This window comes from Tubulanus polymorphus, chromosome 7 (genome assembly GCF_964204645.1).
Source record: "Tubulanus polymorphus chromosome 7, tnTubPoly1.2, whole genome shotgun sequence".
Lineage (NCBI taxonomy): Eukaryota > Metazoa > Nemertea > Palaeonemertea > Tubulaniformes > Tubulanidae > Tubulanus > Tubulanus polymorphus.
The window spans coordinates 20,041,263-20,069,096 of NC_134031.1; the positions used below are offsets into that span (position 1 = coordinate 20,041,263).

The window sequence follows — 27,834 nt, forward strand, 5'->3', positions numbered from 1 at the left end:
TCTGTGAAATACCAATTCTGATTCTATGTTCTAAGAATAAAGTTGTTGGCCGAATATAACTTATTTGTAGACTGGTCGCCTGTCCAATTCTGCGCCACCTGCATTGCAGTCAGTTAGTCTAACTGAAGGTAGAGACCGGCAACCAGTCTAACTTATTTGATTTGTCCTATCATCTTGACTTGCCACCGTTTCAGCTAAATTTGATGAAAGTATTTTCATTTCTCCAAAATATGACACAATCTTCTATTTTACGATTGAAAACTTTTAGTTCGTTTGAATTTTCCAATCTTTTGACTAGCCACCGTTTCAGCTCAATCCGGTGAATGGGTTTTCATTTTCTATTGCCTCTAACCACTTGCCATCCAGCAGGGCAGGTTCTGGAAATTATGCCGGATGACGCATATCGGTTCAGTAGTTTCGAATCCCCGAATATCCATCCGTTTATTTAGCTCTTTCTGATTATTAAAGATACTTGCTTATTTTTTTATTTGCCACTAACTATAATGGTAGTGCAATTCAGTGTGGGTGACTTGTTTTTTGTTAAAGGACGTTTCATTTTAGAAATTATGTCTGGAAGCTAGTGTATTGCGCAATAACCTCAGTCAGTGATGATGCAGCGCGTTGTTGATGATGATGCTGCGGTAGTGGATTTGTAGCGCAATAACAGCTCTGTTGGTAAGTGAGATTTTATTTCGTCAATTCTAAGCGACGATTCTAACATAAACCGAGCATATATATTAACATAACCAGCTAATTACTAACCAAGTTTCAAACAAGATACTTTGGAGGAAGATGTTGGTTGCACTCTGCTCTGGTGGATTGTCCCATCCAATTTTCTAGTATGGAAGAGAGAGAACTGTTATTTGATTTATTGGATGCTGCTTTTGACTGAGCAGTGTCTGAATGTGAAATTAACATCAGTTTCACAATCATAGGTGACTTTTAAAAGAAGATAATCCCTGTAGGGCCTTATACTTTGAATGATCAATATTTTAGATAGGATGAAATGATGGCTGCTCATTGGTTTTACTTGGTTTTATTAGGAGCGTTTCATGTTTGTCATCCTTTACTCAACCGTTGCGATTTATACTTTCACTTGCAGCCACAAATACCACAATCATTTACTAATGACTTGACCATTGAGAAATAGTCAAACTGTCTTTGTGTCAAATAACACAAGTGATGCGTGAATTTCTGATTTTATTTGATGCTTACAAGATTTTATAGATCGAGCTTCCATGAGCTCATAAAAAATCAGACATCACTGAGAAGTTTATCGTATTATGTTCTCTACTGTCGGCTGTAAGATGGTCATATAGAAAAAAAGCTCTTATCAATGTAAGTATCTGATGTTGGGTTAGACCGGTGGAGTATTCCGCATGCAATCTGATCAATATGATGCCATTCTATCTGATGTTGGGTTAGACCGGCGGAGTATTCCGCATGGAATCTGATCAATATGATGCCATTCTATCTGATGTTGGGTTAGACCGGCGGAGTATTCCGCATGGAATCTGATCAATATGATGCCATTCTATCTGATGTTGGGTTAGACCGGCGGAGTATTCCGCATGGAATCTGATCAATATGATGCCATTCTATCAGATGTTGGGTTAGACCGGCGGAGTATTCCGCATGGAATCTGATCAATATGATGCCATTCTATCTGATGTTGGGTTAGACCGGTGGAGTATTCCGCATGGAATCTGATCAATATGATGCCATTCTATCTGATGTCTAATTTTTCACTATTCACTGAATGCTGCTATGTGGCTGTGGTTGATAGCAGTATTACGATGAAATACTCACTCAGGTATTGGGCAGATATGTGGAACTAGTTCATCTGTAATTGAGTTCAGATTTTTTCACCCTTACCTAATTGCAACTGGCTCGCAACTCGGGTGGGTCCAAGGGGAGGGTGTTGGGGTCGCGCACCCCCTAGAATGTCCCTGAAATTTTAAGGATAAAATGGAAAATATTTAACTGGATACCTAAAAAGTTTAGATTAAGCTTTTTCTCTATATTACCAAAAATGAGGTAATGTTCTCTGATGAGTTTTCTTTTAATTATGATATAGGCCTACCCTATTTTGGAATGCACCCCTCCCTGAATCAGATCCTAGAATCCGTCCCTGCAACATGGTCATGTTGAAATTTCTTGGAAATAACTCGATGAAAATACTCCTCAGTCCAGGCATACACGCTTTAGCCTATTACACATGTACCTTAGAATACTTTGTGTCTGGCTTCATCTTTTCAAACAGATTTTTTCGAGGCAGTCTGTGTTTATTCTTGCTCAACGGAAAGATGTTATATTTTTATTGCTAAGAAAAATCTTTGAAATGTCAAAGTTTAAAAAGCAGCTGATACCGATACATACCAGTACCGGTACTACTAGAATAGTGAAAATTGTTTAACTTCTTCACAATAATACAAGCAGATCAAGTTAACAAGAATACCAATTTTCTATTCTATCAATCTTATACCACTGATTTTATTTTGATCAATGTGTTTTGAATAGGGTTTTGCTGAACTGTTCCTCTAGCAAAGAAGGGTCTTAGAAACCTTTATATAAAAGACCCTTTATAGACCCTATATTTAGCAGTGTTCTCCATATGCTATAAAGGGACTGCAATCATTGTTCAATGTATGATAGCATGGCTACTGAAATGGCAAGACTTTTCATACCCTCTTAATTTTAGTGTTAGCTTCTATTTTTCATATTTGCTCAATATATTTCAAAGCAAAATGTAGAAACGGAAGGCGTGGCTGCCCCTCTAAAACCTGTTATGGTGAAAGATGAAATAATATTAAAGTACCGGTACCCGTTTTTGGTATAAGAAATGTCGGCTTTATCGGATTTTCATTGCTAAATCATCAATATTGTGGGTGTATGTACATACATAGCTACTGAGACGATGGCGAGTCTTTAAACTAATTGATTTAACTTTCGATTTCCAAATTAATTCTCTTCAAATTGATTTAATTCGAATATCAAGTTTATTTAAGCTGGTGACATGAATCTGGGTCATTGTTCTTGTTGTTTTTGGGGCGAGAATCTAATTTGCAACGTTGTAACCGTGGACGACGGTCAATGATAGTAACCCGCAGTCGCCAAAGCGTAAGATCTTCATGAAAGTGAAAGTGACACTTATCGCTTTTTTTTTAATCGCCCAATAAACAATCCGTGGATCCACAGTACGTAATAAGATGATTACCCTGGAACCGCTGTTAGCGATAAAAAAAGATGATCCCTTTTGATCAATGCAAAGAAATGATGATCCCTGGATCTTAAGCTATAAACGCAGTGTAGGTTTGATCGTGTTATGCTGGTGCAGTTGTGACAGGTTTTCTTGATTTATTGAAAAAGCAGTGTTTTCAACAATAGCGACGACAGACAGACGGAACAGAAAGTGACTGGAATAACCTAGTCTCGAGAAACACCGTTCTAACTACAAACTGAGATTGTTTTTGTAATTCGTTGGTTTTCAGTCTGTTTTTCGTAGATTCTATCGAGGAATCTTCAGACGCTGTGGTATGTTTATAATCTCCGATCGGACTGGAATAATTCAAACAGTTTCTAGTTCACTTTGATGGCTTTGTCGTCGTTATTCTGTACAGCGCAAGGCTTTATCTCGATAGTCGCAGCGGATTAAAACTCGCGATTTTCTGATCGCAGCCGGATTATCAATGGTATCAACGCAATAGTATAATCGGATTATTGTCCGTTTCAATACAGCAGTCTCTCCGGTGAAATCTCTTCTACTTTTTACAAAACTTGAAAAGGTAAACATCGATGATTCGAAAGATTAATAATAATTGGGTCTAATTGACCTCGGGTTGTAGTTTCCAATATCAACGTAATTTTCCAATAGGCTTCTTGATTTTGTTTTATGAAAAGATTCTATATATAACTCAGCAGCAACCGGTTATCCAGTTGCAAGTAAAGTTTGACTCAAAACAGTCTAAATCAGGTCAATTCTAGTGTAATACATGAGCCAAACATATGCCAAACTGGATCCTGAATTTTTTGTTTATTCCAAACTTGTCTTGTTCCTTCGCTTTTTCGTGAATCAAAAAGATTTTGATTTTGCTGACAATTTTTAAGGATATCTAATAATGTTTTGTCGAGGTAGATTTTCCCCGGAGGATAAAGGAGCGCAACGTCGAGACCTTTAACATTTTGGAAAGATTGTTTTGTTGCAAATTCTATGCTTTCTTCAATTTGTTTATCTAATTGTGCTATGCTAGGCGTAAATGTATGCTTACTCTAGGTCAATATGCGACATTCAAACTGACGATTTCGCATTGATTTTTTAGTGGGTGTATTCTTTATCTCGTTATTGATTAAGCCTCAAACACCGTGGCAACTCCTTCAGCGGTTTCAATCGATTCCCACTTTCACAACCTTCACCTAATGAAAAACAAGAGGTTTCGTGAACGCATTCAATCCCGTGTTAAAATTTGCCTCGGCCCTGGTCTGTCGTTTATAGCCCGGGCCATACAAGCACAGGCTGATTTGGCAACGGTGTGAGCAGACACTTTCTAGATTCTAAGCCACATCTGAGTCGCGATATTTTTTTTTCCAGTCTGTAAAGGAGCAAAAATCGTTCACGGCCCTTAAAGGGTTAAGCGTGTACAAAAAGTCATTATAATCTCGTCGCAAAATTTAATCACGCGTTTGTTCAAAGTGTTTTATATGAATTGCGTGTAACGTTGAATGAATATTTGATTGTATTCACTCGTAATACTACAACGGGTTTTTTCAGAAGTCGTAAAAAACACCTCGCGTATGTCGTCGATTATAAAAACCCTGAAGTATTGAACAGAGAGAGCCGGATCTAAAAACGAGCGCGAAATCATCGACAAATTTAATAGAATTTTCAATAGAATTTTCATCCGAAGTTTTGACATGACGTTCGTTGTCGTCGTCAAATGCGATTAGTTTCGATCTGTGAATGTCAAATAAAGAACATCATCTGGTGATTAAGTTAATGTTGAACCGACGGGAAGTTTTCATTTATGAATCTTGATTTTAATTAGAATATCCTCTCGTTCAGAGAGGAATACAACACACCCCACATATACCGTCCACATTGGTAAGTTGTACGGATATTCTGTTGCCAGAAAAAACCTGGCCTTAGGCCGCAGTGGCGGTTTATGGGAGGGAGGGGTTGACTAGATAATAAGATAAAAACATTGCCGTATAAATCTAATTAAAAGATTAAAAACGAAATTCATCGATACTTGATATAGAAAATTGAAGACGATTCATCTAAGTACCTTCACCCTACCGCCCTATATACCTACCTCCCTAGCTAGCTACCTTCCACCTACCACTCTACTTACCTCCCTCCCTACCTCCCTCCCTCCCTCCTGGAGACCATTGATGATCTTTTCAATTTGTATGAATGGGGTTTGTATCTATATAGTGTGTTTTTAATCTAATGATCTGAGTTCTTTCAATGCAAAAATGAATCTGTTGGTTTCACTTGTAATTTAATTGAAACTGGCAGCGACGCACAAACCTCTAGAGACACTGTAGAGGATGATAGGTGTATCGTGGTGAATCACGCAGTAGCAGCAGCAGCAGCAACGTTTAATCAAATTAAACGCTTAGTAACCCACGCCTGTTCGTAAGCTGTCTGTCAACAACAGTTTCAGTCTGAAACGATTATTGTCAACTTTGAACGATCCGGAAAATGGTCCATTAATCACTTGGAACTGAGAAAATAACAACTCCTCCTAAACTATTTGTCTCATCAAAAACCATGGACCTTCAAATTGACAAATAGTAAAATACACCAGATCCATTGTTAGTAATCTATGGTGAGATCCACCTGATCCATGGTTAGTAATCCATAGTAATCCATTGATTGTAATCCACGGTAAGAAGATGTTACCAAAATATTGTGATATATGAATGACACAATTGTTCAGAGGTTTCTAGAGCTATGATTGGTTTAGATTGATATAAACAAACTGGTCACATGGTACAATTACAACTATGAAGGTTACCTATTTGACTACCGTGGGATATGATTGGCCTAGAGGTGGTCAGCTGATATAAACAAACTGGTCACATGGTACAATTACAACTACGAAGGTTACCTATTTGACTACCATGTGATTGGTCTAAAGGTGGTCAGCACAATTACTGTGAAAAATCTGTAGGGGCCTATTTTGAAATGATTTGAATACCAAATATGATAGAGCAGATCTATTCCTATATGATATATCAATTCCTATTAAAATGAACTGCTCCACTTCATATTTCAGATGAAATTTCGCCAAAAAAAATTCTGTATTTTTACCCCACAAAAAATTCGATCATTCTTACGGCTTTTGTTACACGGAATCTTTTCATTACCAGCGACTTGTCATTCTCGTATTCTGTCTACCCTTCACGCATCTTATCCTTACCGCGTCGTCTGCCAATTTCCGCCATTGATACACGTTTATGAAATGGCCCTCTTCGCCCTCGTACATTCTTTGAGTCAAATAATTGTCGGTTACCATGGTTACTAATTTGTCGGTGACGGAAAAGGCGTCCGCGCGGCTGTTACTGACCGGCAGTAATAAAAGATAATGAATTAAAAATGGCTGGACACCGCACACGAGTTTCCGAGCCTAGCACGCATACAGCACGAGATTGGCGCTGAACAGAAACGTCTTTCCGGCTTGTTTCATGTCTGGAACAAGAAATGCTGATTCACCTATAAAACTCTGCGCGATGGTCTCTGTGGGTGAACTAGAAATGCTGCCACCATAGCCGACTGAAATGTCACTTGTTGAGAAATGTGGTGCCAAATCGTCTCTTGTGTGATCGTGGCTTTAGTGACTGAAGTAAATCATTTTTCGTGCGAAATCTTTATGATTATAGCATAAGTTGGTGGCTTTAAGAGGTTAACATTCATAGAATCTTCATCCTCTTTACTTGTAGACGACCGTGAATTCTATATTCTCATAAATCGCTCTTGTATAAATGATTTTTTCTCGGTATAAAAAGTTGCATTTGTCGTGTGTCGTTGAGTTCTAGACCATAAATCAGCGGTTATGAAATATCCACTGAACAGCGCAGGTTTAGATAAGCAGCAGCAGCAGCAGCAGCAGCAGCAGCAGCAGCAGCAGCAGCAGCAGCAGCAGCAGCAGCAGCAGCAGCAGCAGCAGCAGCAGCAGCAGCAGCTGTGATGGGCGGCGGTTTATTCATGTTTGATCCTCGGTTTTAATCGAAACATGAAAACCCCATCATCTGAAATCTTAACTTCGTCGTTTTCTGCACCGAAGATGAAAATAATGTTTACTCTTGTTGAGGTTTTTCTATTTGATCGGTTTGAGTTACTTCAGTCGGGCGACACTAAAATGACACTAAAACGGTAGCAATTTTAATAGCACTGTTGTGGTAGCTAAGTCACCGGGTCTTCATTATACTCTGCAATTTAATTAAGGGGTATAATATACTATGGAATGAGGTTGTCTCTATCTGTCTATCTGTCTTATCTGAGGTTGTCTCTGTCTGTCTGTCTGTCTATCTGTCTGTCTGTCCGTCTGTCCGTCTGTCTGTCTATCCGTCTTGCTGTAAGTCAGTCTTGCTGTCTGTCAGTCTGTCTGTCTGTCTATCTGTCTGTCCGTCTGTCTGTCTATCCGTCTTGCTGTAAGTCAGTCTTGCTGTCTGTCAGTCTGTCTGTCTGTCTATCTATCTGTCTGTCTGTCTGTCTATCTGTCTTGCTGTAAGTCAGTCTTGCTGTCTGTCAGTCCGTCTGTCTTGCTGTTTGTCCAAGAAGTGGATCTTGTCCTCAGAACTTGATGTTTGACATTTGATCAAACTTCAGAGTTGTTTGTTTTGGTGCGTAGTCGTGCACCGGTAATTTGTTTCAAGTTTTTTAAGATGGCTGACTGATGGCCATCTTTGATTTCGTGCGAAGAAATCCCTCTAGGCTCCTAGTCATATTTCGATAAGACTTTACAGAGTTTATCTGCTCGGGGTTTGTAGTTACGTAGCGCCGTGATTTGTGTTGTTTTTGTAAGTAAGTAGTTCTTTACGGTTATATGGGAAATTGGTATTTGTTTGCCTCTGGCGTTCAGTTCTAGTTATCGCACTCACAACAACCTGTGTTCAGTATATATATACACGTACACATATTGCCTACTGTCACGATGAATTTTTTCTATTATCACGAGAAGCGATGGAAAATCATCGACGAACAATGAATGATTGAGACGGTATTACGGGTATTACGAGCAAATCCAGCGTAATATTAATACAGCCAATTTCCGCTTGTAATTCGTGTTGATTGGACGATTGTGTAAATGTCGCGGTGACGTATTGCTTTTTCTACCGCTAGAAAAATATGCAAAACTGGTTTATATCGATTTTGAGAGCGAAAAGAGAATGGGAATTATTATCGTTGTCAATATTTGTCTCCGTTATAGTTTGAATTGCAGCTGAAATCATAATCAACCCACTTAATGGATATCAGGACTTCAGGGGTTCGAATTTGAATTGTAGTTTAACGGATAACTTTAATAATACAGGAGCTTTGTGTCGACTAATGAAATTCTAAATTTGGGGTTCACACGTAAATCACTTACTCGTTGCTATAATGGGATCGAAATGATGCTGTGGCAAGTGAGGTGAGTCACTTCCACGACCAGTTTGCAGTCAACCCATTTTTTACCCATGCTAAAATTCTCTATGGGCCCGGTCTGAAATTTTTGGTCGGGCCAAATTTGGTCTGGTTCAAAAACGCTCGTACGATAGTAGCTTAAGCCATTCTGTGAAACTGCCCCTGGTGCGGAGCTATTTTTGCGATGTTGAACAGACAGATAATATCCTTGAGACTCGAGACGTGGACTGAATAAGATCAGTATTGTTGGGACTATAATATAATCTGTACTGGTCAGATTGATCCTTACCTGACTTCCTGTTAATAGCGTCATTTGGACAGCCTTTAATCAAGAAAATGCCGACAGTAATAGATTATCTAATCACCTAACAACGCTCCGAGGTGTCTTTCATTGGATACAGATTTTTTCAAGGGTCATTGACGGCCGGATGATTACAGTTTTTTATTTTGCCTCGATAAAATGTGTCAAAGTATGTGATTTTTGTGTATGAAATGAGCAAGTAAAATGCAAATGGTTGCGTTCAATTTTGCTGGTAACTTCTGAATATGATTCAGTAAAATGTCACCCGATTATAGATCAGTTAAGATTAATGTTTGTATATGTATATTTAGCTTTAGGCAATAACGAGTTGAACATATCTACGGCCACTGCAGTAATGCTGTAATATTCACTGGTTTGTTTCCTCCATGTAAAGATGCCAGGAGGTGTGAAACTGATGATTAGCGTATAGCAGCTTCAGCACAAGTACTTTACCTCCTGGTATTTAACTAGTTATTGCCTAAAGCTAAATATACAAATACATACATAAATCATAACTGATTTATCATCGCAATTTACTGAATCATATTTCGAAGTTAGGAACGATACGAGAATTTATTTAGTAGCAGCAAAATTGAACTATTCAAAATAATCATCATTCTCTTCATCGTTTAGATCCATGATTTAAAAATCTAAGGCCCAACTGTCGGTTAGTTAAATTCCCTAATCAAAATATTTTGATTTTTCCATATTCCCCTCTTGATATCTACTTTTAATCAAATTTCCGTCGATGAATAACTTTTTCGCCCGCATTTTTACCACAGGGTAGGAATCCACTTAGTTTATTGAGTAGTTGACATTTTACTAGCTGCTGTAGTCAGAGGCCCTGTGATCAGTGGTGCGAAAATAGCAACTTGATAAACAATTCTCCTAAAAGCGGCCACGAGTTCGTCTGACAGAATTCGTTAACTTCTTTGTGCGAGTTTCTAAATTGAAACACTGATGACGCAGTGAGTTCGATTACAGTCATTACAGAGAGAGAACTGTTAGTTACAGGCAATTCTCATCAACATCACGCGCTATTTATGACATGTTTTTTCTCCATTTCCAGTGACCAAACAAAAACTACCGAACTGACCACCAACTCCAGTCATCAGTCTGTAGATAGTAACGATTAGGCGAGGACGGGTTTAGGGGGATGGATCAGTCCACCCGGACCACCCCTTCAAAATTTCAATGTACCCTTAAAAGCATCTGGAAAATTTTAAAAAGACCAAAAAATTAATCAAAATGTGCTCTGTTAGCTTAATGGCCAGAAAGGTCCTTTTTTGTTCTTCAGTTCTCCGTGGTAGGGCCACCGAAACCCCATCAATACTTTGCTGGCAGCCCTTGCATTGGCAAACCTGCCGTTTTCAATTTAATTGCCTTTTTCAATTTCCTAAGTCCACCCTTGTTAGAGTGGAATGACATGCACTCGTCGGGGACCGAACCAAGTTTGTATTTTTGAAAAACCGTTGCTTAAAAAGAGAAGAAAATTACTTATTGCTTATTTACGTACAAGGTACGATGATTTAAGACGTATGATAAGATCCCAAAGTACAGAAGAAAAACAGGTGTGAAAAGTTTCCTTGAGTTTATTTCAATGAGATTAATTTAGTAACCAGAAGAGTAACAAACAAGGAGTAATGCATCATAAAAACAGTGGTAAACTAAATATTGGTTCTCAGGAGACCTTTATTCTCATACTGTCTGTCTGTGTGTGTGTCTTTCAGCTACTTAGTTTTGTTGATAGTTGGTCGATCTTGATGAAACTTGGGTATAATATTAATATGGGGTCTAGTTGTGCAGTGCAAAGAATGGGACCAGCAGAACTAGGCACTAAAAATTGTTTTTCAGCGACATTACCTTGAAGATGACCTCGGAACGGGGTCGAAATTCTAAAAGTTGTCTCGTCAAAATTTAGGTATTGGCCAAAAATATACAAAATACATTGGAAAACTAATGCATGGTAATTTTGGAGTTCGAGTCTGAGAACCATTGTCGCCTATGGCTTGTTTATCTTTTCTATCACAAGATGTGATATATAATTGTTAGAAGATTGGACGGAGCGTAACACACACGTAATTGCAATGTGAACCGTATAGGTAGACGCAGTTAAAGGTCACGTTTAGGTCACAAGTGATTCCAATAGAATTCATATTAATTGTGTTAATCATTGATGTAACACATAGACGAATCCAATCATGCGAAAAATACGACATTTGTTCATTACAACGTTCTATTATTGTTGCATTTCGTTCGTAGCCCGCAGATGCTGTTGCTATGACTACGAGACATTCCGCTGAAAGAGACATGTCTGGGAAAGTGCGTTATGTAACTAGTTAATGAAATTTGGCTTTTTTATGAGCTCTCATAAAACTGCGTACTTTGTTTTTTGCCAAAGCGATAGTGATATTCCTGCTTTGAAGTCGGAGAATATTCAGATATTCCTGCTTTGAAGTAGAATTGGTGAAGCCAACGATGATTTCCAAATTAGGAGATGGATATTTCACTCTTTTAATGTCTCTTAAGATATGTTGATTTCGGAATCAAGTATTGATATGGAATCAGTAATTGTCTGAATAAACTCCACGTAGCTAGACTTGTTAATGCTAAAATGGCCTTGAATCGCGATCACACGGAGATGATTTGGCCCGGATCTAAATGGCCCAGACCGGTCTTGAGCCAAATTTGACCTATGCTTAGTAAGAAAGCACGTTCACACGTAAATCACTGACTCGTTACTATAATGGTATCAAAATGATGCCGTGGCAAGTGAGTTGAGTCACTTCCTTAGCATTCACGCAGTATAATTTGACCTGTGCTAGATTTTGGTTGGGCCAAGTTTTACCCATGTCAAACACTCGTGTGATCGCGACAATATTAAAAAAGTGATTTCTACCTGAATGACCCTGTTTGATCTGTATGGGTAAACACATGTTTTGTTGGCTGACTCGTACTGATAACACTTTAACAAGCTCCGTCTGACAAAGCTGTGAATAAAGAGAGAATCTTTTGTTCGTGTGAAAAATCAACTGCTCATTTTTCCAGATGGAATATATCGGGATTCATGTACTGCCGGTTGAAGGTCTCCGGTGTAGTAAAGAGCTTACATGAAAATCACCGGCCAATTTATCATGCATCTTACTGAGAAAAACTGTTCTTATCAATTATTAGTGATTCACATAATAAGTCTCATTATTGAATACAGAGAAGTTACCGATAGAGGTAGACTGGGAAGGTTTATACTGGTACAGGTAGACTCGGAAGGTTTATACCGATAGAGGTAGACTCGGAAGGTTTATACCGATAGAGGTAGACTCGGAAGGTTTATACCGATAGAGGTAGACTCGGAAGGTTTATACCGATAGAGGTAGACTCGGAAGGTTTATACCGATAGAGGTAGACTCGGAAGGTTTATACCGATAGAGGTAGACTCGGAAGGTTTATACCGATAGAGGTAGACTCGGAAGGTTTATACCGATAGAGGTAGACTCGGAAGGTTTATACCGATAGAGGTAGACTCGGAAGGTTTATACCGATAGAGGTAGACTCGGAAGGTTTATACCGATAGAGGTAGACTCGGAAGGTTTATACCGATAGAGGTAGACTCGGAAGGTTTATACCAATACAGGTAGACTCGGAAGGTTTATACCGATAGAGGTAGACTCGGAAGGTTTATACCGATAGAGGTAGACTCGGAAGGTTTATACCGATAGAGGTAGACTCGGAAGGTTTATACCGATACAGGTAGACTGGGAAGGTTTATACCGATACAGGTAGACTCGGAAGGTTTATACCGATAGAGGTAGACTCGGAAGGTTTATACCGATAGAGGTAGACTCGGAAGGTTTATACCGATACAGGTAGACTGGGAAGGTTTATACCGATACAGGTAGACTCGGAAGGTTTATACCGATAGAGGTAGACTCGGAAGGTTTATACCGATAGAGGTAGACTCGGAAGGTTTATACCAATACAGGTAGACTCGGAAGGTTTATACCGATAGAGGTAGACTCGGAAGGTTTATAGCGATAGAGGTAGACTCGGAAGGTTTATACCGATAGAGGTAGACTCGGAAGGTTTATACCGATAGAGGTAGACTCGGAAGGTTTATACCGATACAGGTAGACTCGGAAGGTTTATACCGATACAGGTAGACTGGGAAGGTTTATACCGATACAGGTAGACTCGGAAGGTTTGTACCGATAGAGGTAGACTCGGAAGGTTTATACTGGTACAGGTAGACTCGGAAGGTTTATACCGATAGAGGTAGACTCGGAAGGTTTATAGCGATAGAGGTAGACTCGGAAGGTTTATACCGATAGAGGTAGACTCGGAAGGTTTATACTGGTACAGGTAGACTCGGAAGGTTTATACCGATAGAGGTAGACTCGGAAGGTTTATAGCGATAGAGGTAGACTCGGAAGGTTTATACCGATAGAGGTAGACTCGGAAGGTTTATACTGGTACAGGTAGACTCGGAAGGTTAACGCTTTTAAATCATTTCAACTTTGTGTATAGTTGGGTTTTAAATGAATCGATCCGTTCTCCACATCAGAGTACATGGGCTATTCTACTAGGGGGTAATTATCTGAAACAATAGTGTGAATATAAACTGCAATATGAATCTATATCCATTTTGCCTATCAATTCAGTCCATTAGAGTCCTCAAACACGAATCTTTTATTCTCGATGATAAGAGGTATATGTTTACTGTTCTTTGTGCTTCTTGCTGTCCTTGATTCTCCCGGGGATTGGAATAAGAGGGAAGATGAGCCACGTACATACAGCTCACGTACATACATACATGTACGTACATACATGTACGTACACTGATACGCGACAAATAAATTGATGAAGATGCAATCAAACAATCATTGATAACTAATACTCTGTGATGACATGTTGTTTTGATGACGATGATGTTAGTTGTGATCGTCCTTCAGCTCGCCTCAGGCAGCTCTGATTCTATCAGTGTCTAGACCGGCGCTTGTTTTGTCATATTTACCGCAATCACAGCAACAACGCTATCATCATTAACTGTAACATCAGAGATGACTAGACTCGTTGTTTCCGGTTAGTGTCTACACTACTAACTCGGGCCTGGTCCAAACACGTGTAGCCCATTTAGTCCGGGCCCAAAACACTCGTGTAAGCGTGGCTTTTATCTGTTCGATGCGAAATGCAATATGCATAAATTGTCCTGAAGCTATATATGTATAAGCTGATATATTTATATATATATATATATATATATATATATTTTCACTATTCATTGGATGTTTGCGTACTTTCACTAGTTAGTCAGAGTTAATGGAAAAATTCAATAAAATACAAGTATTTTTAGTGATGCGGTCAATATAAAATAGCATTATAACGTATGTGTGAATGTATTGAATCGGTGGTCTATATATCGATGTCTCTCCTCTCTCCCCTCTCTCTCTCTCTCTCTCTCTCTCTCTCTCTCTCTCTCTCTCTCTCTCTCTCTCTCTCTCTCTCTCTCTCTCTCTCTCTCTCTCTCTCTCTCTCTCTCTCTCTCTCTCTCTCTCTCTCTCTCTCTCTCTCTCTCTCTCTCTCTCTCTCTCTCTCTCTCTCTCTCTCTCTCTCTCTCTCTCTCTCCCCCTCTCTCTCTCTCCCCCCCTCTCCCTCCCTCTCTCTCTCTATCTCTCTCTCTCCCCCTCTCTCTCTCTCCCCCCTCTCTCTCCCCCTCTCTCTCCCCCCCTCTCTCGCTCTCTCCCCCCTCTCTCTCGTGCACACTCACTCGCGTTCTCTCTTCGTTTCTGATCGCGCCTTCATTCTGGTGGTGGTAATTTGCAGCTCATGGCAACAGCGTAAATTTAGTTATGTTGACGTGAGACTGGTAACATCACTACAGCCACGCATACAACACTGCATTCACACGGTGACAACGTTTCATTTTTCTGTTCTTACTTTTCTTCTAAGAATCAGCGCAGATCATTTGTGATTTTCATTTTTCTTGGATAAACTTCAGCCGAGGAATATAAGCTAATTAATGTCATTGATGTGCTCACTCGATGTAAGTTAGAGATAAATTCCACAATAATTCAGCTGATGATGTAAGTTATTGTCTATATATTTGAGCAACGTTCCGGCTAACGACTATGAGCCATTGACAGTACGCCTGATCTTTAGCCTAAACGGCGCTCAAATATCGAAAAATATTGAAACCATTTATTCAAGAACTTAACAACTTTGTCTGAAGTGAGATATTGCGTAACTTCTTGACTCATCTCTAGTTGATTAATGAACTGGAAGTAAATTAGAATGTTGTTAATTGTACGTTAAGCAGGTTGAAAAGCGTTGTGCGATCGTGACATACATCGCTATATTACAAAATATATAAACATTGTAGTTAAAAATTAATGACGTTTTTGAGTATTACATAAATATGTGTAATATACAGACGTATCAGACGTATATATTTGAATTGGTGGCGCTCCTCTTGTTGAATTACCTGCTGTTATTGTTTGATGATAATTCTTGCCGTAAATCATATTTCAGATGTGAATGGTCATAAAGCTCATATTGCACGCAGTTCTCCAGCTGAGATACTAAATTAAACATCGTAAACAGTAGCAGTGTCGTTAGAGCCCGTCATATGTGACCGAAAGGTTAGTTAATGACGTTCATTCAGATAATTAGTATTTCGTTAAAGCATAACCTGTTTACCTTTGACGTGAATACTGCAACATCGGGTTGAATTCAATGATCAAAAGTTTGAATTTTCAAAAACTGCCTAAATACTCATCGCGCTAATAAGGAGCGATTCCGTGAGATTCAGAGAAGGGACAGTTGCATAGACCAGTCTTAAAACTGTAGCCACTCGTAACAACAGACTTGAGTCATTAGCTGTGATCACACGTGCCAAATTTCACACTTAAACCACTCACTGGATATTAAATAATGCTCAAACAAAGCGAAGTCAGTCACTTTCGGAACCATTTGCGATTCACACGCAATCTTTTACGCGCTAAAATTTGGCGTTTTTGGCCCAGGCCAAATTTGGCACCTGTGTAAAAAGTTGTTCCGGGTCTCATTTGGCACCGGCAAATGGTGCTCGTATGATCACAGCTATAATTTTGCAACTGGTCTTCAAATAAATGAGTTGCAAAAATGAACTCTACTCGTATCAAAGAGTATTGTGTGTGGGTGGATGATCATGACACATTTATTGTATGCGCGTACATCTTATTGCTTGAATTATTTCTGCATCTAAAAAGAAGGAGCAGATTTTCTATTCGTATCTCGCTACTCTGTGATTGCTTCATTATTCATTACAACGCGATGTATTGGATAAAAAAACACTCATTCTCAGCAGATTCAGTTTCTTATCACCGGATTAGTGAGTTGAATAATTTAACAGGAACAAATTTGTACAGTTCTGAGTTGATAGTACGTACGTGTAATGGGGATCGACTTCAGATTTGTTTCATTGCCTTTTTTAACGTGGGAATCTAAGTGACCTAGCCTCATTTCAGTCATTTTGTTTTCAAAAGATTGTGAAAGAAAGTCTGGAATATTTGATATTGCCTTTTGACCAAAATAGAGTTCAGGTTGAAGCCATAACTGCGGAACTAAGTCCATGGTTTCAGCAGTTATATCTAGCCAAATTTTGTCCGTGCCAAATTTGACTTGGACCTGATCCGTGCCAATTTGGCTGGAGTTGCAGCTTTCTGTTATTGCTGATATTGGTTCAATGGAGGCTGTCTTAGATTATGGAACAAAAATTAAATTTTAGGCTATCAATGGGCTGATGATTTGGCGACCAGCTTTGATGACGTGTCTACTTCAAAAGAAACCCCAAATGAGTTAAACTAGTTGACGTATATTGACTAGACATTTTCCAGACTTGCAACCCTCACTCTAACTCATGGCCTCCTTCGCCCAACATATCTCACTTGATCGACGACATCATTTGAGAGAGATTGAAACTTTTCGGTTGAATGCATAAGTTTCATTAGGATCCAATCAGGTTACACTTTGTGATCAAACAGCATTACTCAGTGTTGCGTCTACTAAGTGTACGCACTTACCTGCCTTTGACATTTTACGCTTTTCTCATCTGGTTGTCTATCTGTAGTTCATTACAGCTGTGCGGTTCATTTGTCGATCATCAAACGTATCGGAATTTCTAGACGAGACTACAGGTGTTTTTATTGGACGCGGTGACCTTGTCCTAGTATCCTGTATATGGGATAAGTTTATAAGATATTCAGCAAGTCTGGATGACACTTGACATCAGTTCAGGTTGGAACGAACTCTGGTGGCAGCGCAATTTCTTGGTCAGTGATTCTTCTCTGGCTTCTAAGACGTGAACCTGCTTATAATAGCAGAGATGACATGGAGATTATTTGGGTCAGGTCAAACTGGCTAGGATCAGACGTTTAGTATGGCTCTCGTAGTTCAGCCTGTCGTAGTTCAGCCTGTCGTAGTATTGCTGTCGTACTACTGCTGTCGTAGTATTGCTGTCATAGTACTGCTGTCGTAGTTCAGGCTGTCGTAGTACTGCTGTCGTAGTTTAGGCTGTCGTAGTACTGCTGCTAATGTTATAATCAGTGTTGAATTAATGTTTGAAACTAGATTCAATTCATCTGTATGAAACTGTGACTGAACTAGAAAATCGATTTTCAGCTCTAATTTCGCTTGAAATTTCTGCAACCATCCAAGTGAAAACTCTGTCAATCACAGATACAGCACGCGTTTTATCACCAGTTTATCTCGTTATAGCCGCGATCACACGGAGAACTCGGGTTAGACCCACAGTCATATTTGGCCCATTATGTAATTAGAGAGCGCGATCGCATGTAAATCACTCACTGATTATTAAAATGCTTTTAAATGATGCTGTGGCAAGTGAGGTTAGTCGCTTTCAGAACCAACAAGCTTTCACACGCAATAATCTAACACATGCTTAACACGGCCGTGGTCCGGTGTTTTCGGTCTGGCTGAATTTGAATTTGGGCCATGTAAAACTGGCCCATTTGGGGTTAGTGTGAACAGTTGGTATGCCCCAAATTTGGCTTTGGTCAAAAAGTTCATATAATTGTGGTTTAGTAACTCTAAATCTGGTAATAGTAGTTGTAGTTTATATTTGTGTTTTTCTTTTTTAGGTAATGCGAGTATAAAGAATTGGTCGGTCTTACTGCCTGTCGACTCAAGTTTTTACATAACCCATTTCCAGGTAGGTTTCATTTAATCAGCGAAACTCAGGTATTTGTAAATGGGCGGTAAGTTGCCATCCTGCCCGGGCAAATTAGGCCTTTGGCTGATCAAGCAGAGATATCATGTAAAAACTCAGTTGAGCATTTAGAATTTCTAGGTTTAACACATTATCGCTGTTTCCCGATGTTGATTTCGGAGTCGCGCTGAACTGAATGACGTTTCTCTAGTGGATATCACGTCACTTCGAATATGACAAGTATTTAGTCTCTACATCGAAGGAATGATTTCCACGGCAAAATCAAGCGAACTGTTTTGACCTCTGCCACATCAGGCCCAACCGTTTACGCTGATGCTAGATAGTTCTGAGTCTCTTGATATGAGTCAAATTTTGCCCAACCGAAAGCATCGGACTAGGCTGAATTCTATCAATGGTCAAATTATTCCATTCGAATGTTAACTGGTTCTGGAAGTGACTCACGTCAATTGCCACACTATCATTTTGGGAGCATTTTAGACATAACATGATTTAAGTGTAAACGCCCTCTCTCTATAATAAGGCACCGGATCATCTCTTGTGTGTTGATATTAGAGAAGGGTTTTAAAAAGAGATAATCATCTAAAATGAGCAAATATTGTTCAACAAAACTTTTTGTGTATTTCTCTCACTGGACACTTGGTCAATATATGCAGGTTTGAGGTTCTCAAGACACGCTGTAGTCGGTGTAACTCGGCGATCCCTCGGAAGTGTCGAAGACAAATTTGTATATTTTCATCCTCTAGGTGGCGCTGAGGTATCAGTTCAGATGAGGCTGCCAAGGACAATGGGATGTGGACGCAGTAAAGCTTTGTCCAAAAGTGACTCAGAATCCGACAATGATCTATATACGAAAAATGACAAGAAAACTAATCAAAGTAAGCATGAGTACCTGGTACCTGGTAAAAAAACCTCATTCACACCAATTTTTCATTTGTTCATTCTAATTTTACTCGGACCTGAAACGAACCAACTGAAAAAACCTATCAAAATGATAACTCCAATTTTCTATCGATAACTGAGTTGATATGACAGACAGATAGCGGATTGCACTGAAGTTTGATTTTCAATATTTTTTGTGACGCCGAAAACTTTTCTACTTCAGCAGCCATGATTTTATAATGCAGGCCCTCTAAGATTTGAACGTACGAAGAACACTGATAATACATCGAATCAATGAATGAATTTAATTTCTCAATAAATATTCAAGTGATGTACATACTCACAGAACGGGAACGTTAAGAGAATATTGAGCGCATAAAGACTTGAGAAATCTAGAGAGCTGTACCACGAGAATAGGGTGGCCAAACAAACGAGATGATTATAGAAAATAAATACAGGAATACTCGATACATAGGCCCTGCACCGATAATCGATGTGATGAAAATATATGTAAAATATGATAAATCAATAATCTAAGAAAGGAAATTATCGATGAAATTTTGAACGGGAAATATTTTGTTTTCAGAAACGAATTCTAAGAGTAAAACGACGATTGACGGCAGCGTAGGTAACGCGTCTGCCATGTCGTTTAGCGCCGCTGCTGGTGACTCACAAGATACCGTTTCCATGCAAACTATGTTCAGCATGAACAGTTTGAATCACCGTGCGATTCATTACAACAACGGAGCCGGAGCTGGAGCTGGAGCTGGAGGAGGGTCGGCGAATGACGTCGGTCAACAACCGCTGGAGCAACAACAACGAAACTCGTTTTCGAATTTAGATTCGAATGCGGGACGTAAAACCCCATCACCTCAAAATCAGCAGGTAACGTTTAGATGATCGCAGTTCACATTGAAAATGGACTAGTAATATCTTTAACCCAGGGGTTAACTCAATTGACTATGAATTGGGTTTGCCTTTCGGGTATAAGTTAATACCAGTCACTAAAACTAGTCCCAGGTTTATCTGGAGCCAAAGCCTTTGCAAAACATTAAGAAATTTTGAAAAAACCTCAAGTTGAGATGATGAATAATCCCACAATGACGATATTTATCTGATTTTCCTGATAACCTTCTCAAACAATCTCGAAACAGTCTGATGAATAAACTTCGAAATATCATCATTATGGGATTAATCTTTTAATGTTCATCACTGTCAGAAAACCGTCGAAAACTGTTGATCGAAATAGATATAGTTGAACTGGAGGCGTACTGATCCCCTGGTGTATACGGAGTCCCGTGGTGTATATGGAGTCCCTTGGAGTCCCGTGGTGTATATGGAGTCCCTTGGAGTCCCGTGGTGTATATGGAGTCCCTTGGAGTCCCGTGGTGTATATGGAGTCCCTTGGAGTCCCGTGGTGTATATGGAGTCCCTTGGAGTCCCCTGGTGTATATGGATAACCTATGAAAAAAGAGTTATTTACCAGGAATGATTATTTACCAGGAATGATTAATCAACTGTAGGATGACAGCTCTTTGCAATCGCCTGGTCTCTATTCCTTCTCTATAACACTAGTAAATTGCCTACATTGATTTACACAATTCCGCCGTCGCCGTCATCACTGCCGTCAATGTTGTGCTAGAGTTCATTTATCGCTGACGAGAATTACAAGAGGATTTGTCGAATTGAGCAGAAAACGACTCGTTTTTGACGGCAATTTTTAAGCTCGTATTCGATGTGAAGTATATGAGATAATAGACACTACTCTACTTACTTTCATATCCGTTTCCATGGTGATTGGCTTCATTTCGAGTGTTACATTTTCCGATTTATCTAGCGATGATGATATATTTGATTGGTTCGTTTACAGAAACTTGTTGTATTTAAAAGATTAGGCATTACGAGACAGTTTGGCAGTTCATATGAAATCTACGTACATTCATACGGTGTTAAACTATGCAGCTGATTAATCAAAAGTGAAAGGTCCGAGCCATAGCGGGGCTAAATGCGCATACTTAAATCCTAATATGGTCTTAATTCTAAACACTGGTCTTACGTTGTAGAACTAAGATGGTCCTTAAACCCTTTCAGTGCGTCTGCATGGCAGTGCGGTGTATAAGACTCCGGCGCTTTCGGGAATTAATTAGTCAGCTCTGAACGGGTCAAATCTAAGTACCAACTGGATCCTAGGAGTGATCCTTGTTTTCTTTTGAAAACTATGATTTTAATCGTTGAAGAACCTTCGTAATTCGAGAAATCTAAAACCGTTTTCTTATTTTCATTTCAGGATCGAAAGACTGCGAAATCAGCTTTCAGTAACAAGCTCGACCCCGCAAATGGCCCGGTGCAATTAAATCTGTAGGTATTTCTGTTTTTCGTCGCCTATCTTTAAATCATTCTATGTCCGTTGCTTTTAGCGTGACATCAAATGGCCGAAAGTAATATGTGTAATAGCCCGGCAGTAATGGCTCACAGTTATTTATGTAGCATCATCAACTTTGTTTTGTTTATAAACCTCCTGTAGCGGGAAAGTTTTATATAGCTAAAATAGAAAAATGTCAACGGCTTCTCCGATTTTTTTTCTTGCTGCTGTGTCTGAATTGCTGATTATGAACAATTGTAATATAAAAGGCTGTTGTAGGAGCCTTTAAGGAACATCCACATTATAAACAGGATACAGTCACTAACCTGGAAATCAGGGAAAAAGTCGGGGACATTTCTTTTCTTTAAGAAAGTCAGGAGAATTTTATGAAAACGCTAGAAATAAGAGAAAATCAGGGAAATTTGTTGAGATTGCTATATCACAGGTAAAACCAGTTTCCATCTTTGCTTTACATATTTGACTGCGTTAAATGATTGGATTCTTATCAGATCGAGTCAGGTAAAACAACATACATATCAGGGAATAGTCAGGGGAAAAGCAAGTCTAATAAGAGTAGCCCACTGATAAATTTTAAGTTTATCAATATGGGCTACTGGTATGTTTATCAAAGTGTATAAACATGTAGAAATTAATTCAGAAATAAAACTCCTCTTTCGATCCTGTTGTTAACGCGTTTCTCTTGATTGCAGCAATTTTTGCTTACGGCCGTAACATTTCAATCTACCAATAGTATTCCTTTACATCAGTTGATTACTACTTCACTTTATACCATAATTCCAGTCGTTGAGAGTTTCTTTTCCCCGTGTAAAACCCGATACCATCGACGCCGCTGCAGCTGAAAATCTGAGGCGATAATTTTTTTTCTAATGAGATTTCTCTCCTTTTCAAATGACTGGTAATTGTAGCACGGCGACGCACAGTCAGATAGATTTCTTCCGAATGTTAGATCGTCGTATCGAAGAGGTAAGCGAACGTATTTTAAGCGGATCGTTTCATGATGTCGTCGTCGTTGTTTCGTTACAGAGGGGTAACTATGAGTCAAATTGAATTCTTCCGTTTACTGGACGAAAAAATCGACCAGGTAAAACAACACGCGTCTGACTCGTAGCTGGTTGTGCCGTGTGTTTAATTAGTGCATACTAAATACATATGAACAAATGATTATATAGTAGGTTAGATAGATACCTCCTCGGTTAAATTTAACCCCGCGATGCATCCTTGAAATAACAAGTTAGCAAAAGTGCATAACTGTAATTACACATAGAACTGTTTTTAATGAACTAGTGTAACCTATTCAGATTCTCCATGAATATTCTCGTATTCGCGATCTAAATTGAGAAAACAAAAAACCTAGTTGTAACTTCAAGTCAACATTTAGATCTTTCCATCCCCTATTAGATTTTAGATGATTAAATTTGGTATCATCTGCCCTCGAATGTCAGGCGGCCTATTTGAATCGTAATTTGATTTTGACCCGAGTTAAACGTCAGTTCCTAACCCCTTAAATGTCTTATTAGAACCATTAAATGGGAAGCATTAAACTGAATGAGAATCAATCAAATGCACTCATTCGATTTGATGTATCTTGGTCGTGTTACTGATGGAATAGATTAGATTAGATTAGAGAGAGAGAGAGAAAGAGAGAGAGAGAGAGAAGAGGAGGTCAGTTTCACCGATAGTTCCTCAATGTTGTAGAAATTCACGCACGACTTTACCTTTAGTTCACATATTGTAGCTGCACTCTCTATTTCAGCTTCACATTTCATGCGACTACCTCATTCCTTGAAAACTTGTCTAAATTCAAGAATTATTTTCGTCACGGACTTTGAATCTCCACTTTTGCAAATATTTTGTGACAGTCTTTAAAAGATGTCACAAAAGTCAATGTGTTTCTTGTGTGCGACAATGGTTCCTCGCCTCTTCAGCAAGGCTCCCTTAGATTCAGACTTTATGTTTATAGAATACTGATAATAAGATTTGGGACTGTTCATGAAGTGCCTACATCTTAACAAGGACTCTTAGATGAATGGTCCATGGTCATTTCACATCGGAATTGCCTATGACTTCCTGCCTTACATATGGAATGTCTTACTTAATTTCCCAAACAAACACCCGTGTCAAGGTCCATTTTATTTCAAGACGTAACTGCTGATTTTAAATGAAATAATCAGGAATTTTGAAGTCAAATTCTCTTGTAAATCTCTTTGATATTATCTGTTCGAGGTAATAGTATGAACTCTTGAGTGACGGCGAATGTTATGATGAAATTTAAGTTATTCCACTCAGAGTTCTCACATTTCGAGACCAGAAAATCATCTGAACTTGAACAAATTATCTTTTTTACAGGGTCCGGATTATTTGTCAGGGGAAGAGGATAACACGTAGCAGTTACCATGGCAATGGAGGATGGTGTGAGTCGGTTTAAAACGAGTGAAAGTAAAAAAAAGATGATGACGACATCAAAATAAAACTTCGATAACCGCAATCACCGCGAGCGAGTTTTACTTGTCGCTATGGAAACGCTGTTTCTGTGGAAATATGTCAGTTACTATGGAAACATACGATTTCAAGAAGCAACCGAACGGGATTCAGTTCAGAGCGATGTCCTGCCGTTCATTTCATGATATATTTTCTCGATTGCGTCGAGTTCAAATATAAGGAAAATACGTTCATTCGTTCGTTCGTTCATTACATAAATTTGCGCCGTAAGGATTAAATAAGTTCGTCACGATGAATGTGTATTCGCGAATCTCTTTCAGTTTTCGTTTTTGCGTAAAAGTCTCGATGAAATGCCGAGGACGTTGTGAATAGTTACTGTATATTTTGTGATGTACGTTGAAAGGATACATGTATGAAATTGTTTAGTGCGGCGGTTAATACATACGTTATTTAACACGGAGAACGACGGCGCCACTGTTTCCATGGTAATAGAAATATACGATGAATGATCATTAACAGTTGTAAATATTGTTAAATGGAACTAATTTATTTTTTCAAATGTTTGTAGATACATAAATTATCTGTGTATGTGATCTGTTGTTAGTTCGGCAGTACAGTATCTGATGAGATGAGTTATTTGTGAGCCTGAATTTGAACTGTACTCGCGCAGGCGTTTTTAATCTGGGCCCAGTGTTAAAACGTGTCAAATGCATACGTTGCCCATTTGACGCGGCCTGGCCAAAAAAGATGGACCAGACGGTTACCTATAATTAGCACGGGTCCAATTACTCATTTGAATGCTAACTGGTTCTGGAAGTGACTCGCCTTGCTTGCCGCAGCATCATTTTGATAGTATTTTAGCAACAAGCGAGTCATTTACTTGTAACCGTGCTGATCCGGACCACTTGGATCCAATCGTCTGCGCGTGATTGCGGTTTATAATGGTTCATCTGTGAAATTCAGCCCCCGGAATGGAAACGCTTTAATGAGAGCGTCTGGAGACATTCATTATCAGCTATTTACAACGCGATATCTCCCTTATCCATAGTTTGTAGACCTCTTGGGAAACATATTCTTGATGAGACGTCAATCAATACGTTATTCGCACTGTGCAGTCATTGATACGTCTACTTCGAGATTATGAATCCACTCGATTTTAGCCACTATTTGTAACATCTACATCAATCTTTTTCATAGGTTGTCAAAAACAAAAACCTTGTCCCCTGTTTGGAAAAGATGTTGAAGTTCAATTGGAAATACTGGGTAGTTTATCTAATGCCCTTTGCATTAATGCAGAAACTAGATCTAAGAAGCTGTCTATCGATCACCAAATGAATTAGTATTTTTGTCATTTTGTCACCGCTGAGCGTGGTGGTGGTGATGGTGACAGTATCGATATGTATCACTACATAAGAAGCCAGATCTGTAGATGAAACAGGTGCTTTCTGCTCTGACTGAACTGAATGCCATTCAGATCTAATATTGTTTCATAATGCATGATATGACAAGCTTTGTTACATCGAATTAAACTAACATTCGCTCAAAAACTCGCAGACTGTTGGAAAGATAGAACTTGCATTCTTTTTCACATTTGTTCTGTTTTTACATGATCTATTGATTTACGTGAAAGTCTCCCGGTAACTTGGTAGGTAATCGATGACAGCTGAAACTTGGAAAAAATGAAAAAGTTTGTTGTAAAAGAGAACATGAGAAGTGTCTGATGAATGATTTATAAGTTTCTTTCTACATGTTATTCATAGTAACAGTTCATTGTTATTATGTAAAAACATTTGCTGATAATTAAATATCTAAAATAGTATAATTAGTTTAGCTTCCTTTGATTATGATTTTAGTCAGTTTTCTGACATTAATAATTTAGTTTAAGAACAACGGACACATTATACAGGTATTCATAAGTTATTTCCAGGCTCTGATCGTTAGCCCTGAGTTTTAGTTTTGTTGAACCATTTGTGTTAATATGTAGTGAATTCCACAATAACAATGAAAAAATGGTATGAAGTCTGAAATGTTTCTTAGAGCTAGTAGTTTATTCGATGTTTCAACTATATCCTAATACAGGAAGATTAAGTAATCTTCTGGGGCCGGCTTTATAGACTGGTATTAACTTTTAATCTTAGGATATAGTCGAAAAGTCGAATAAACTACTAGCTTTAGGAAACATTTTCGAACTTTACTTTATTTTTTTTGCTATTATTGTAGGATTCTCTACATATGGTCATAACATGAATATAGTGTTCTATCAATGGTAACCATTTTTGTTGTATAATTCTTATCTGTTCTAATTCGTGGTGTGTATTTTCATGAGATTGTACCAGTACTCGCAGAATCATGAAAAACTTTGATGTTGAATTTGCCACTTCGAAGGCATGAATCTAGCATATTCAAAAAGGTAAAGAGGTTAGCCTAAACTATGATCATGAGGTGCACATAGTGGGTTCAGAATGGTATGGTTGTTTGAAATCTTAAAAATGTGTTTGTTTAGGGGTTGAAAGGCACTGTAGATATCTCCGACAGTTGACATTCGACTGCTTTATATCCCAAAGGGTAACATGAACACTTTGTAGGTAGCTTGTCGCATTATATTGCCAAGTGATCTGACTACTAGCCATCAGCATCACTAATCCTGCTGTCATGATTGTAAGATTGCCGACAATTTTAGCATATGCGCTCTGCCATATATGTGTTAGGAATTGTTGGTTGTGGGAAGATTGACCAGACGCTAGCTTCGGATGAAAATGATCTAATGTGACAATTGATGTAAATGTTATTCGGTAGTCATTTTGTCAGGTTAATCTAACCACGCTACTTCCATTGGTGCCAAGAAAAACGCATAAATTAGATAAACTCTATAAGGAATGTTTTATCTGCCTAGTCAAATTAGTCATTCTAGTCATTTGTCATATATTGAACAAATATTTACACGTTATGATATATGTAACATCAGATTTTTGTGTATGAAATTTTTTGTGTATAAATTAGCCGCATTTTGTTTATTTTATATTCAGCGAATATGAGTGTATATAAATATATAGAATATGGCCTTCACTTATTTTGCTATATTCAGTCCGCACGTCTTTATTCCGAGAAATTTATTCTTTTTAGTTTGTATGCTGTGATAAATAATGCTTATGTTATATATTTGAGCCCCATAGAAAAAAAACTCAGTTTAAAAACGTAGCATAACTCAACGAACTGCAAATGAAGATGTTATTTGTAGATTCATGTACCGATGTAGTTGTTTTATGATCACAAGATTTTAAACTAAATAATGTATATTGATGAAAGATAGAATGAAGATATTAAATCGGTCTTGTCTCAAATCGTGCCATGTTATTTTGTTGTTTGCCAGTTTCGTCGATTTGTTAATTTTAAATTTGCTTTTATGTCGAGATTTCGTTCTTTTTTTCTAAAAAAACAAGAAGAAATTGTACTAATAAATAATGATGTCTATACAGAAAAGTGCGTATTCGTTGTAGAAATGTCTGAGGTTAAACTTTGCGAATAAAGGAGTTACTATGATTCCTCGCTCTATCGCCACACAGTGAGATGAGATTTTTTCAAGATTTCTAAGTGTAAATTTCCAATAAGATACTAATTCTTTCTGAAAAAAATGTCAGTAAAAAATCTTTTCTGGTCGAGTAGCTGGAGGTGAGAATTTGATATGTCCGACAGAATTGGATGTCCCCCCAACATGAGAAAATTCAGCTGTTAAATTCCCTAATCAAACACCATTCATCAAGTGGTGATGGACCTGAGGAAAAAAGCGCCCCTGCGAAATCTTCATGAAAGTTTCAAACGCATTTACTGCACAGAAGTTGAGATGAATCGCCAATCAGTAAAAAAATCTAATGAAGAAAGCGGATACTGTTTCTATCCGTAAAACCCTGCGTTCTTACTGGTCAAGGTCACCGAGCACCACATCATATCATTAGGGAAAAAAATAGAAAATAACTCTTCGCATCTTT

At 38.5% G+C, this 27,834-nt stretch overlaps 1 protein-coding gene across 3 annotated transcripts; it reads left to right on the forward strand.

Moving 5' to 3' along the window:
• The first annotated feature begins 403 nt into the window (after positions 1-403).
• Positions 404-27,320, forward strand: LOC141908302 (uncharacterized). 3 transcript variants are annotated; one of them, XM_074798289.1, is made up of 8 exons: positions 404-675; positions 15,450-15,559; positions 18,059-18,129; positions 18,891-19,022; positions 19,613-19,911; positions 21,314-21,384; positions 22,315-22,372; positions 23,756-27,320. In XM_074798289.1, exons 4-8 carry the CDS (start codon positions 18,914-18,916, stop codon positions 23,792-23,794), a joined length of 576 nt encoding a protein of 191 aa, XP_074654390.1. In that variant the 5' UTR covers positions 404-675; positions 15,450-15,559; positions 18,059-18,129; positions 18,891-18,913; the 3' UTR covers positions 23,795-27,320. The 3 variants fall into 3 exon arrangements, with proteins under 3 accessions (XP_074654390.1, XP_074654392.1, XP_074654391.1); XM_074798291.1 differs by lacking the exon at positions 404-675 and adding an exon at positions 3,730-3,785; XM_074798290.1 differs by lacking the exon at positions 404-675 and adding an exon at positions 14,880-15,004.
• The last annotated feature ends 514 nt before the right edge of the window (positions 27,321-27,834 follow it).